Here is a 13,988-nt window from a genome sequence, read left to right on the forward strand (position 1 = left end):
CAGTATATCTCCTCCACTCTGCTGGCGTCTGAGTCAGAGTGGAGATCTGTGCCGTTACTGATCGAGCCATGGGTCCATCCATCTGGTCCATCAAGACTCACTCATCTCATCAGTCCATAAAACCTTTAAAAAATTTGTTTTTGGATATTTCTTCGCCCAGTCTTGACAATTTAACTTGTGTCTAGTTTACGGATGGTTTGGTTTCAGCCTTCCTTACTTTGGCCACGTATCTGACCCCTGGACACCTTGTAGTCCGATTACACAAAATGTAAAAAAATACAAGCATCAAAAGTAAAAAGAAAAGCAGGTAAATTACAAATGGATTTAAAATATACAGAATTGTTTAATACATTCTCTTTAACTCGACAGAGGGTTTCTCTTTTCTTCTCCAACCACATATATACTTATCTTACAAGAGTAGATTAATTTTACTCTATATATACTTTTCCATGCAGTGTGCAAAGTAATTACGTCCTACCTCCTTACCTGCAGACAGCAGGGTAAAGAACATGTAATCTCTAAAATATCTCTGCTCTTTCAGCTCCTGTATTTGTTAAGGCTAAATGAATATGCATGAACATGATGGGAATGATAAACTGAGACTATATTCTAAGCTCTAATACATGAATGTGAAAGTACACAATAGATAATTATTTATGCAATATCCTATCCAAAGACCTTGATCTATCCATCTCTCATTTTATTGTTGAGTTCATATTATTTTGCCTTATGTAACTATAGAGTTAACAGGAAAGTGATTATTCTCATACTGGGGATTATTCTCAAAACCTGTTCTGTCGCTTTTCCAAACCTGGCAGAGTTTCCAAATGTTTAAAGATTCTGATGAGTACTTGCCTGTACTCCTTAGCTAATTTTACTGGCTTTTGTTGGGGTTGTTCCAGGCCTTGTGTACCTGCTCTTCTTTTCCTAGTTCCTTTACCTTAAAAGTGCATCAAGCATTTTTTTTTATTGTGATTTGATGCTCCAGAAATGTTTTGCTATGGACCTAAAGCAAAACATTTCCGGAGGAGAGTGGGCTGTGGTTCTTTTTTTTAATTAATTCTATGTGAACAAAACAGCTTAATACGCTGAATGAAAGCCTAATTTGCATTGAACAAACACTTCCAGCAGCGCGGACAATGCAGGTAATCACTCAGACACAAGCACTCACCACCAAGATTTTTACGTAATTTTCTGAGCCTGAACCCCGAGCCTGAGGTTCGCTCATCTCTATGCTCATCTCTACTATCAAGGGCCTTGGGTCAATTGTTAAAAAAGCTGGTTCTATGTGGCAAGGTGATACCAACCAAATACAGACCATCCTAAGCTTATCTGATGAAATGTTCTTGTATTACAACATGTATAAGTAAATGTGAAAAGGTAAATAAATTATTATAAATACCTGACTGATATCACTGGTCCAAGCTGCTTTCTCTTGACGTGATGGTGCCAATAGAACCACAGTGAAAGGTGTGGCATCGACTGGTTCCACCACAATCTTGAAGTCCAGGTGGCCAAACACATATCCGGACCCCTTTGCTTGAGAGAGTAAAGTTATAATTACAAAAAGCAGAAATATAAAAACACACAGAAGAACATAAAGCAGAATGAAGAGTTATCAATTCTTTCACATTGAAGATCATAAATTGTGTAGAAATCCTGCAATTAGTCAAAACTGAACTGTATTTTCAAAAAACGCTGCATAAATCAATACAGTACATAACATATTGTATTTATAATACATAAATCAGTACAGATTAATAAAAACATAAATCTTCCCAAATTATCAGACGTCTTCCCTTCCTCCTGAACATATCATTCACTGTGGAATCAAACAAGAAAAAAAAAAAAACACAGCTCAAGTCCATCTTGCTCAGACAAATCAAACTGCCAGCTCCATGTGACAACCCATTATACCCTATGGAGAGTGGAAGGGGAGGAAGAGTGTGAAGCAGGGAGAGGAAACAGGCAGCGTAAGAAATAGAAAGATCAAGATGAGCTTTCTAACAAGTCTTCTATCTCATTCCAGCGCTGATTCACACCCAAACAGCTCAGCTCTGCTGTATAATATCTTCCATTTTTCTTTTGTATACTAGAAATGAAGATCAGAAATCCATCTCTGTGATTTTGTGTGTATGGGACAGATTACTGCAGGTGGTCTACTGCCACAAGCACACGAGGATTGTGTATTAGAAATAGAGCCTGCAGAGGGTAAACTGGTGAAAATGCAGGAAAGTAATAACATAATGCCCAGGAATTGTATTATTCTTCAGGTACACACACAGGACAGTCTACTCTGAACTTTTCCTTGAAAATATAGTTATCCTTTCAGAGATCAAAATCCTTTTGATGTTAATAAACATGTTATGAAGCCAAATACACGAACATATGCATTTTAACATCTACATCGCTTACTCCAATTAAAAGGTACTCATGCCAAAATCTGGACCTTCACCCAATGCCGTAGCACAAGATAGACATCCTGGGGTCAAGACAACCACAATGCTTGATAATACACTAATTCCATAAAAATCTAGACCGTTATCAGCTCTGCATACAGGGGTCCAGACAAAGTTGAATGCCGCATTGATAAAATGGGATATCCATTCCAAACTGATTTAAACTAAATTAAAGCCTGCATCTTGTAGCCAGGTCTAAGGCTCTACAGGCAGCATCATCGAGATATATCCAAATAGGTATTTATCTCCAACTACTGGGAAAAATGTACTGCCAACCATATGTTCACATGAGGAAAATAACAAAATATGGAGTTAGCATCTGGTTGAGTGGACAATACACCTGCAATAATTTCTCCTTTGAAGGCTCACCAAAGAAAACATGTTCAAAGAACGCATCATTGTATGGTCAAGAAAAATGTCTAATTTCTTTCAAACAGATGAGAACACACTTTGGCACACCACAGCAAACTATATTACTTTAAAAAAAAATGTAAAACTCGCACACACAATATATATATATTATACGGTGATGTCCCTCACCATCCACTACAGCTTCTATTTAGCATATGATTAGTTATTCAGAGTCTTGTAATGTCACTGCATTCTTACCATTTTGCTCCTAAAAACTACATTTTAATTTGTATTATTTTGTTAGTGTTTAATAAATCCACTTTTGGCTTTCAACACTGCCCGAATCCTTCTGGGCATACTCTCGATCAGATTCAAGCATGTCTAGACCAAAATCTAACACCAGGTCTCTGCTACAAGTTCCCAATGTTGGTGCATACTGGTCGCCTCACTTGGGTATCTATACAACGTCATCTTTCTCTTCATCTCTACCCACAAGTGTTCTATTGAGTTGATGTGTGGGACTGTGGGGGCCTATCCAGGACATCTACTTCACTGTCATTTCTTCCCCAATCTCAACATTTGCTTCAGGTCGCTGTCCTGCTGGAACATTATGTCATCCTTTTCATACATATAGTACTTGAGAGTGTGAAGTAACTCATCTTGTAGGATACTCACATATAACTCAAGATTGAGACCACCATCGATCCTGGTCAAGTATTCTACATCTTTGGCTGTGAAACAATCCTGTATCATCAGGCTTCCTCCACCAAACTTGACAGTTCCTTCAATTTTTCAATTCATTAGCCCCCTTTTCCCTTGTTTCTTCTAGACCCATTTGCTCTCATCAGAGCCTAGCCTATTGACTTTCACCTCAGTGCTCCAAATCACCCATTTGCAATCTTCTATTATCCAGTTTTCATACTTTTTTCCAAACACAAGTCAACGCTTCTTATGACGATATTGAAGTCTTCACTTTTTTTGGGCCACTATTCCAGACTGCACATTGCTTGCATGGACGTCAGTGATCTCACCATTTTAAAGCACATGAGTCACCTCCACTACTGTATTTCTTGCGCCAGAACTGATAGACCTTGTGATGAGCTGACTTGTTGACTGATATTTTGCCTGGACGTCCACCTCTTTGCTTCTAAATGGATGGACGAACTTCATTTCATATTCTTCCAACTGTCATGGCCTCACATGATGCCATCTGGCAATTTTCTTGGCCGAGAGACCACTATCGATGAGTTCGAAGATGCTGTTTCTCTTTTCTTGTGAAATTATCTTCATTCGATTCGAACCAGTGATGTTTTGCTTGCGAATTGACCTAATAACACACTGAGCTATTAAGGAATGTGAGAACAGGTTGTCATTTGTAGTAAACAGGAAAGGAAAGATTTTTCCACCACCAGGAGTGAAACAGTAACAATGCTTTGACATGACAAGAGTCTGCATAACTAATCATCTGCTAAATAGTTCAAAGTCATATTAACATAAGAGATAACCAAAATGATTGACTATAAAATTTAGGAAGTCTCACAAACGAAGCTGTAGCGGAAGTTCAGAATATTGTAACCCATTTGCTCATCAGTGTATGTTTTTGAAGCTGTTGAGGTCAGGTCAGGAAACTCACGGTCGGCCTGAATATTGCAGTCTGTCCTCAGACTGAATTTTGGAGGTGTAAAACTGGCCTAAGGATTAAAGAGATTGTTTAGGTTTAGAAAAAGGACATGCTTTTTTTCAGTAATTGAACCATGTCTGCAGATTAATACTTGCTATCAAATCACTGATGGTCTTATACAGAGTGCCCATATGTACCATCAATGCAGGTTTTGCCAAGACAATGCTATGAACCAGACCTCAAAAAGAACAGACGTTTTACAAACCATAACCAAAATTGAGCTTTTTGAGAGGTGGGGCCATTCCAAGGGCTAGATTGGTAAAATTTTGGCAAGTATGGGTGCACCTCCAATTATGACAATAGTTGTGTCTTTCGACAAAAGTTTAACACATATTGCCCAGATACCTAAAGTGCCTGTTCAAGCTCTTCTACAGGAGAGCCTTCTGCCATGGTTCCGCTTCCCCCACATCCAAGTAGCTAGTGGTATAACAATCAACCATGTGGAAAACATGACGAGAAGCCCTAATCACTCATGACTAACTGTAATGGCAAGTTCAGAACATAAAATTCTCATGTTTCTTAAAAGTTATGCACAATAATAAAAAAGTCACCCTGTAGTTTGTGTCTTCACAACATATATGAAATAAAATTAAAAAATATATTAGTCAGCACCTTATGTCTGAGGGGAACAATGCCTAGTGCACCTACATGGCCTGCTACAGTGTTAGTGATACCATCCAAAAATTCCCAAAACTATTATTTTACACTATTCTGCAAGTTCGGCTGGCCATGCACATTAGATGGCTGCTGGTGAAATGTTCATTTCGCCGACCGTTCGGTCCATAGCTCTTTAGCTTGGTCAACCGAGCGATCCTGTGCCCCAGACTTACATATCAACCAGCGGCTTAGCTCAGAGAAAACAATGCATTTGGTGGTCTGAAATCGGACACGGCGCCCACATACATGTTAAACCAATGGCCAAACCTGTCAATATCACGGTGTTAAGTTGACATTTGTCTAATGTATATACTGTAGGGCCCTTAAACACAACACTTGGACATTTTGATCACCTTCTGGGGAACATGTACTACAAGCTGAGAAGTTAAGGCCTAAACAACTGGATAGCCCACAATCCCAAATCATTCTCCATTCCTCAATGTTTATTTTATTAAATCCACAGTTTAGTGTAAATTCCAAAAATTATTATGAAAGGAAAGCTGCAGACATCTTTCAGTGTGCCATCAATTTGCCCCAGCTACAGCGTGAAGCAAGGAAGGGGGGGGAGACATCATAAAATAATCATCTCCTGCAATGCAACTAATGAGGTGGCATTGACAGATTCAGGATCAGTTAGGGGGCTGTCAGTCTCCCTGATATCATTTATATTGTGATGGAGGAAAAAAAACATGTGGAGACCAGACAAGGAGCAGATACGCTTCAATACAAACGTCATTTGCTCTTTTCTGCCACACCATGAAATATAAGACATTAAAACAAGCTTTAATTTCTACTACTATCTCCGAGAGACTAAGACTTCACCCCATAAGATACTCCTAGGCTTCTGGACACGGATACATAATTATAGAGGAGGAGTGCGGTGCTGCTATTTTGTATCAGTCTGACAAAGCGTTTTAAGCGCCTCAGGCACCAACACATAGGTGGGGACATCTAGTTGTTACGCTCGCTGTAATGCACAGTTACAAAGACATTTCATGTGGAAGGGGAACCGGTCGCTTATTCAGGCTGCCCAAACTGCAGCATCATGAATCTAACTGGTTTTAATACTGCAGCCATGTAGGTTTGAAAGAGATGCAAGCAGAGCGGATAAAAGGGTCTTCATTATTTTAGATCAATAACATTTTAAAGTCCTGTATCCTAGTCCATACAAAAAGCATTAAAGTGAACCTGTCAGGTGCAATATACACCCAAAACCACGAGCTGTTCTGGGTGCATATTTCTAATCCCTGCCTAACAATCCTACGCATGCGCAGTACAGTGTTCTAAAGCCTCAGTTTATTCCGTTATCAGTGCGCTGTTTAAAGTCCTCCCGACTTCCTGCCAGCAAGGTCACAGGTATGTGTGCCCACCAGCCTGTCCATCCATCTATGGTTGTGGCTAGATCCCAGTGGCTAGAAGGACCTTCCTGGTTAGTGGGCGTGATGAGCTTGGTTGGGAGCTTGGCCTTGTTCCTCGAATCCACTATAATCATGCAAGGTGAGCTTCGCCCCCCTTCCACCACCCATTTGGGGGTCTTACCCCCAGATCCCTGCTTCTATTATAAACAACTCCAGGACCATGTGAAGTTTCTTCCTGGTATCAGCAATGTTGGCTGAGGCCATCCCTTCTGATCACTTGCTCCTTTTCTTTCAGACTTGGGGATTTTGGCTTGGGACTTACTTCAGGTCCATTGTATGTGTCTTATGCTGCTGGGCGCCTCCTCCTTTGATACACCTGTTCCATTCCTTCTTTAGTAATGTCTTATATCCAAATATGTGTTACCTGCATCTCATTGCCCTTGACTCTTTGTATGTGCCTCCATATACATTTTCTATACTTACTAGATATGATGCGGTGTTCATAATACTGTTTATATTGTTGGATCATGTATATCATTCCATTTGGATGTTATTTGTCAAATATTTCACGTATTTGTGTATTATATATATTTTTCATTTTTGTCTTCTTATAGTTTGATTCTGATGAAGGTCTAATTTTTGACCGAAATGTCACCAATAACACACTGTGTTGAATTAAAGCACTTATTACCACGCACTCCTTTGAGTGCCGGATTTCTTTGATACTGCTTAAAGCAGGGGTGGGGAACCTCCGGCCCGCGGGCCGCATGCGGCCCGCCATGACCTTTTATGTGGCCCCCGGGCAGATTCCCGGGGGAGGCAGTGCTCGTGCTGTCACCGCGGTCTTGCTGTCGCCGGCCCTTTAAATCCACACATTGCTGTTTGTGCTGCAATGTGTTCTCCCATCGGCCAGTGCCAATTGTGGGCGGGTCCACAGCAGCCTCACAGCTTCCAGCCTTGTGTGTCCGCCCCCTGCCTTGTGTGCAGCCCCCCAATGTCCTGTGTGCACCCCTCCCCCAGTCCTGTGTGCAGCCCATCACCCAGTAGTCCTGTTTGCACCCCCCCCAATCCTGTGTGCACCCCTCCCCCAGTCCTGTGTGCAGCCCCCCAATGTCCTGTGTGCAGCCCTCCCCCAGTCCTGTGTGCAGCCCATCACCCAGTAGTCCTGTTTGCACCCCCCCAATCCTGTGTGCACCCCTCCCCCAGTCCTGTGTGCACCCCCCAGTCCTGTGTGCACCCCCCCAGTCCTGTGTGCACCCCCCTAGGCCTGTGTGCCTCCCCCCAGTGATGTCTGTGCCCCCAGCCCCTCCAGTGGCGTCTGTGCCCCCAGCCCCTCCAGTGGCGTCTGTGCCCCCAGCCCCTCCAGTGGCGTCTGTGCCCCCAGCCCCTCCAGTGGCGTCTGTGCCCCCAGCCCCTCCAGTGGCGTCTGTGCCCCCAACCCCTCCAGTGGCGTCTGTGCCCCCAGCCCCTCCAGTGGCGTCTGTGCCCCCAACCCCTCCAGTGGCGTCTGTGCCCCCAGCCCCTCCAGTGGCGTCTGTGCCCCCAGCCCCTCCAGTGGCGTCTGTGCCCCAAGCCCCGCGTGTGGCGTCTGTGCCCCAAGCCCCGCGTGTGGCGTCTGTGCCCCCAGCCCCGCGTGTGGCGTCTGTGCCCCCAGCCCCGCGTGTGGCGTCTGTGCCCCCAGCCCCGCGTGTGGCGTCTGTGCCCCCAGCCCCGCGTGTGGCGTCTGTGCCCCCAGCCCCGCGTGTGGCGTCTGTGCCCCCAGCCCCGCGTGTGGCGTCTGTGCCCCCAGCCCCGCGTGTGGCGTCTGTGCCCCCAGCCCCGCGTGTGGCGTCTGTGCCCCCAGCCCCGCGTGTGGCGTCTGTGCCCCCAGCCCCGCGTGTGGCGTCTGTGCCCCCAGCCCCGCGTGTGGCGTCTGTGCCCCCAGCCCCGCGTGTGGCGTCTGTGCCCCCAGCCCCGCGTGTGGCGTCTGTGCCCCCAGCCCCGCGTGTGGCGTCTGTGCCCCCAGCCCCGCGTGTGGCGTCTGTGCCCCCAGCCCCGCGTGTGGCGTCTGTGCCCCCAGCCCCGCGTGTGGCGTCTGTGCCCCCAGCCCCGCGTGTGGCGTCTGTGCCCCCAGCCCCGCGTGTGGCGTCTGTGCCCCCAGCCCCGCGTGTGGCGTCTGTGCCCCCAGCCCCGCGTGTGGCGTCTGTGCCCCCAGCCCCGCGTGTGGCGTCTGTGCCCCCAGCCCCGCGTGTGGCGTCTGTGCCCCCAGCCCCGCGTGTGGCGTCTGTGCCCCCAGCCCCGCGTGTGGCGTCTGTGCCCCCAGCCCCGCGTGTGGCGTCTGTGCCCCCAGCCCCGCGTGTGGCGTCTGTGCCCCCAGCCCCGCGTGTGGCGTCTGTGCCCCCAGCCCCGCGTGTGGCGTCTGTGCCCCCAGCCCCGCGTGTGGTGTCTGTGCCCCCAGCCCCGCGTGTGGTGTCTGTGCCCCCAGCCCCGCGTGTGGTGTCTGTGCCCCCAGCCCCGCGTGTGGTGTCTGTGCCCCCAGCCCCGCGTGTGGTGTCTGTGCCCCCAGCCCCGCGTGTGGTGTCTGTGCCCCCAGCCCCGCGTGTGGTGTCTGTGCCCCCAGCCCCGCGTGTGGTGTCTGTGCCCCCAGCCCCGCGTGTGGTGTCTGTGCCCCCAGCCCCGCGTGTGGTGTCTGTGCCCCCAGCCCCGCGTGTGGTGTCTGTGCCCCCAGCCCCGCGTGTGGTGTCTGTGCCCCCAGCCCCGCGTGTGGTGTCTGTGCCCCCAGCCCCGCGTGTGGTGTCTGTGCCCCCAGCCCCGCGTGTGGTGTCTGTGCCCCCAGCCCCGCGTGTGGTGTCTGTGCCCCCAGCCCCGCGTGTGGTGTCTGTGCCCCCAGCCCCGCGTGTGGTGTCTGTGCCCCCAGCCCCATGCCCCCAGTTAATTAATTGCTTCACCCAATATAGCAGGGTCATTTAAACATTGATAATTTAGTGTGGCCCCCGAAGGTTGGTAGAAATTTCCAAATGGCCCCCGACAGAAAAAAGGTTCCCCACCCCTGGCTTAAAGGGAACCTGACAGAAACCTTTACCCTCCCAAACCACTAATATGATTGTGTAGCTCCTTAAAAGATAAGCCAGTCAATCTCAAGCACTGCTCCAGCAACAAGAATTCACATTTGGAAATTGTGTCTGGAAGTGAATTGGGGTGTGAGGATGCACTTCTAGCTTCTCAGCCGCATTCTATATGTCTTCCCTTAGCAGCAGCCTCCCATGGATGATAAACAGGTTGTTTGCTCTGGTTCATGGCCACTAACCTGTCAGTCAGCTATGGGAGGGTGCTATTAGTTTGGTGAAAAATGTGGAGGCTAAGGAGCTGTAAGTGCATTGTTACACCCCAATTCACTTCACGACACAACTTTAAAACTCAATTGATCACTGCTGGACCATCACTTTGGGGTCATAAAAGGATTGCCTGGCTTCTCGACAACTTAATGTAAAGGATTTTCAGGGGTAGAAGTTTCTGGCAGGTTAATTTTAATTCTGGGACATTTCATTCCACCACACAGTGATAAGAAACGCCAGTCTAAGTAATGTCCCCCAAGACCTTAGACGAATTGTGCTGGCTTCATACTATACTTTGAAGCCTACATCCTTTAAAGTAATTTTTCAGAATAATAACAGTATTTGTTGGCATTATATGTTTTGTATCCTGCATTTTTACCAATTTTCTTCTCTGCAGGCTCTGTAACTTTCAGCTTTCCCAGACCTGTTACTATATCTCCCGTATACGATACACACATAGTGATGACTCCTGCTGGTTATTCTCTGTAGCTCACAGACTGTCTGGTCTCTCCCTGCACTGGTTGCTTGACACTTGTTCTCTCCTCCCCTAGATAGACTTTGATAAGCTGTACCTGACACCTCATTGTGCTGGATTGAACAAGACATATTGGAGCTGTTTTTTCAAAGTTAAAGGGAATCGGTCAGGTCCCTTCTGTCCTCCAACCGAGCAGCATTCACGTGTTAGCCAAAATTCCCTCCCTAATCAGCCCTGTATAAATGATACTTATTAAAAACAAAGTTTATTAAAAGCAACTATAAAGTGTACTGTTCCTATGTGAATTAGGCCTTTGACTAGTCGAAGGGTGTCGTTTCCCCAGACTAGTCAGCCCTCTTTCCATATTCTGATGCCCCACAAGCCAGCATCACCGCTGCTCACTGAAATGGTGCACATGCGCATGACTCGTTTCGGCACCATCAGTGTACCTCAGAAGCTGGGTGTACGCCTCTCTGCTTCAATGAACCGCACTGCGCATGACCAGAACAGCAGCTTCTACACCTCCGATCATGTGCAGTGCGCCTCTATGAAGCCGAGATGCGTTCAATACGCTTCTGAGGCCACCGAAACTGCCAATATGAGCCGCCTACATGCGCAAGATTTCCAGGAACTGCAGTGACGTCGGGTTGTGAAAATCACGTTATCCTGAGGGCGTGATGACAAGGAAAGGGGGCTTACTAGTCTGGGGAACTAATACCCCTTCAACTAATCAAGGCCCTAATTAGTATAGGAACAACGCATTTTATTTAAACATTAATTTTAGTGAATAGAATTATACAGGGCTGTCCATAGACTAGAAAATTTGCAAATCAAATCAGTCTTTATTGTGGCACATTCAAAGCAAAACCAACGTTTCAGCAAAATTGCTTTTATCAAGGTTTTATCTAAGAATGTGGGTCACCAAGCTCAGGTGACATCATTCCGGAGCGCAACGTTGTCCGCATTGCAACAGTTCAGATCACAGTTGTGTGAGTGAAGTTTCCTTATACTACATCACCAAAGATTTGTCTTCTTTTTGATTGTTCACCTGAGCTTGTGACCCACATTCTTAGATAAAAACTTGATAAAAGCAATTTTGCTAAAACGTTGGTTTTGCTTTGAATGTGCCACAATAAACACGGATTTGATTTGCAAATTTTCTTGTCTATGGACAGTATTTTTAGTGTGTACGGGATTCTACTTTATATCTGAAATATTTTTCCTGGACATACATTATTCTAAAAATTGGCAAACACAAGATAATCATTGTGATATTATACAGGGCTGGTTAGGCAGGGAACTTCGGCATACACATGTGAATGCCCCTTATAATAATAAATTTGGAGGCAAGGGAAGAAGTGGAGAAATAGAAAGATTTCTCTGAGGAACCATATGACAAGGTTTCTTATATTCACCTTAATCTTTGCGACATTTGCTAAAACAACAGTGATCATGTAAATGCACAGTGCACTCTTTAACAATAGTATTGCAAGTACTATTAAATAATGGTACTTCATTTAATAGACCAGTGTTCCTTACAGTCACTAAGCAAAGTAATAGGATGGTGTTACTTACAGTCATCATCATTAATGTCTGGTTCTTCAATCAGCGTGCATTCAATCAGAGAAAGGACCCCACCTGTCTGTACAATTGAAACAATATCATAGTAATGCAACAAAAAATGCTTTTATCAGCTACATTCTAGAACGACAAACATGCCGATTCAGGGATAACCGTAACGTAGTTTCATAACTGTAGACAAGAGCTAAAGGGCTTCCTTTTACTCTACTATTACCTTGCTCAATAACAGTACAATAGCCAATGCCGCATAATATATTATTTCTCTCTCTCTCTCTCTGTGTATATATATCTATATATATCTATATATATATATATATATATATATATATATATATATATATATATATATATATATATATGCCATCAGGTCTGCTTGAGAAGATTGAGACTGTGCCCGTAAAAATGTAATGCCAGTTTGCAGTTGGTCAAGGACTTGACAATACCAATTTTATGAGGTTAAAGATTGGAATTTATTCCTTATCCATAGTATAGGGACACACATAGCAATCACTGAGGGTTCCACTGCTGGGACCCATACCACTTCCAGGAGCAATGCGGATCATGCGCACTGCCACTCCACTCATTCCTATGAGAGTGCTAGCCCTTGGCTATCTACATTGGTCCCATTAAAGGGAATCTGTTACCAGGTTTTTGTCACCTAATCTGAGAGCAGCATAATGTAGGGGCAGAGATCCTGATTCCAGTGATATGTCACTTACTGTGCTGCTTAGTGTAGTTTTAATAAAAATCCTTGTTTAATGAGCAGTAGATTATAATTACAGGACTACTTGGCATGTTGCCAGGTAGTCCAGCATATTCATTAGCTCTAGCTCTGTATAACTGCTAGATCTACAGCAGAGAAAACATTGATTTTATCAAAATGACAGCAAACAGCTCAGAACATGTCTGGAATCAGGATCTCTGTGTCTACATTATGCTGCTCTCAGATGGTGAAGCAAAAATCTGGTGACAGATTCCCTTTAAGAATAAATGGAGTGGTCGTGCGCATGATGGACCTCCGCTCCATTTACATGGGCCCTAGTTCATAGAATTGGTGGGGTCCCGGTGGTCAGAACCCCAAGGGTTGAGATGTTATCCCATATACCATGGATAGGAAATATTCATTTAACATGGGAAAAACTCAGCCAAATATCCATGTTTGCTAAAGTAGAAAGATTGGATTTATAAGTGCTTGTTACACTGCAAATGTCTTTTGAGCCTAGACCACCTGAAAGCAAAGTATCTGCTGTAACCAATTGGTCTGGAATCTGCTCCTTTTTGATGGGCAGTCATTGACTAGCCTGGTAGAACACATATCTTATATGAAGAGTGATCTGGAATAGATGTGCATATAGGCTACCATAGTATTTGGCAGCCAATGTCCTGTTTACACAGTACAATGTGCTGCAAAGAATGATTAAGCAATCTTAAAAATAATTTCACCTAGCACACAAGTATTTTGCTAATCGGGTGATCGTCTGCTTGTTTCCATTGCACAATTATTGGAAAATCAGTGTTCCTGGGAATGCTTGTTCACGATAATCAGCCATTTTTTATCCAGCTTATCTAAACCAGATAATATGCTAATTTTTACATTTCCGACATTACTATACAGCGCCTCTAACATGAAGAATAGAGCGCTTCATCCCCACGCTTTAATGTCATGCATCCTATCCCTCCTGTGCGGGGTCATGTCGCTTGGCTGAGGGCACGTTTTACAGAGCTGTCAGATAATGCTTCATGGTAAGCGTTGTCATCTGCTTACTCCAACCGAAACACATGTGATTTCTCTATATATTCCACAGCTCGGAGCTAAGTGCACTGAGCATTAACCTCTTACAGCCCTAGGAGCTCCTGTCTTTTCTAACTGCATTAAGATGATCCCTTATAAAATTCCCTCACACTGTCAATGTCATTGTGAATAGCCTTGTAATGGAAATGAATGCAAGATGTTTTTACATTTTCTGCTAAAAAAAAATAAAAAATAAAAAAGATGAAATTTGTGTAGTAAGGCATCTATGTTGGTATTTTTACGGTAAGGCCTCCACGGTTGTATTTATATAGTACAGCTTCAGTTTTCATATTTCTACAGCAAGGAGTCTATGGTTGCAT

The 13,988-nt window shown here is 44.9% G+C and overlaps 1 protein-coding gene across 1 annotated transcript in view; it reads right to left on the reverse strand.

The window, feature by feature from the left end:
• RASGRF2 (Ras protein specific guanine nucleotide releasing factor 2) overlaps window positions 1–13,988 on the reverse strand; it is a 429,820-nt gene that overhangs the window by 80,425 nt on the left and 335,407 nt on the right. The window contains exons 11-12 of the mRNA XM_075325142.1: window positions 11,871–11,937; window positions 1,403–1,539 (exon numbers count right to left, since the gene is read on the reverse strand). Coding sequence (XP_075181257.1) covers window positions 1,403–1,539; window positions 11,871–11,937 — 204 coding nt within the window. The remainder of the gene's footprint in view (window positions 1–1,402; window positions 1,540–11,870; window positions 11,938–13,988) is intronic.

This window comes from Anomaloglossus baeobatrachus, chromosome 1, assembly GCF_048569485.1.
Source record: "Anomaloglossus baeobatrachus isolate aAnoBae1 chromosome 1, aAnoBae1.hap1, whole genome shotgun sequence".
Classification (NCBI taxonomy): Eukaryota; Metazoa; Chordata; class Amphibia; order Anura; family Aromobatidae; genus Anomaloglossus; species Anomaloglossus baeobatrachus.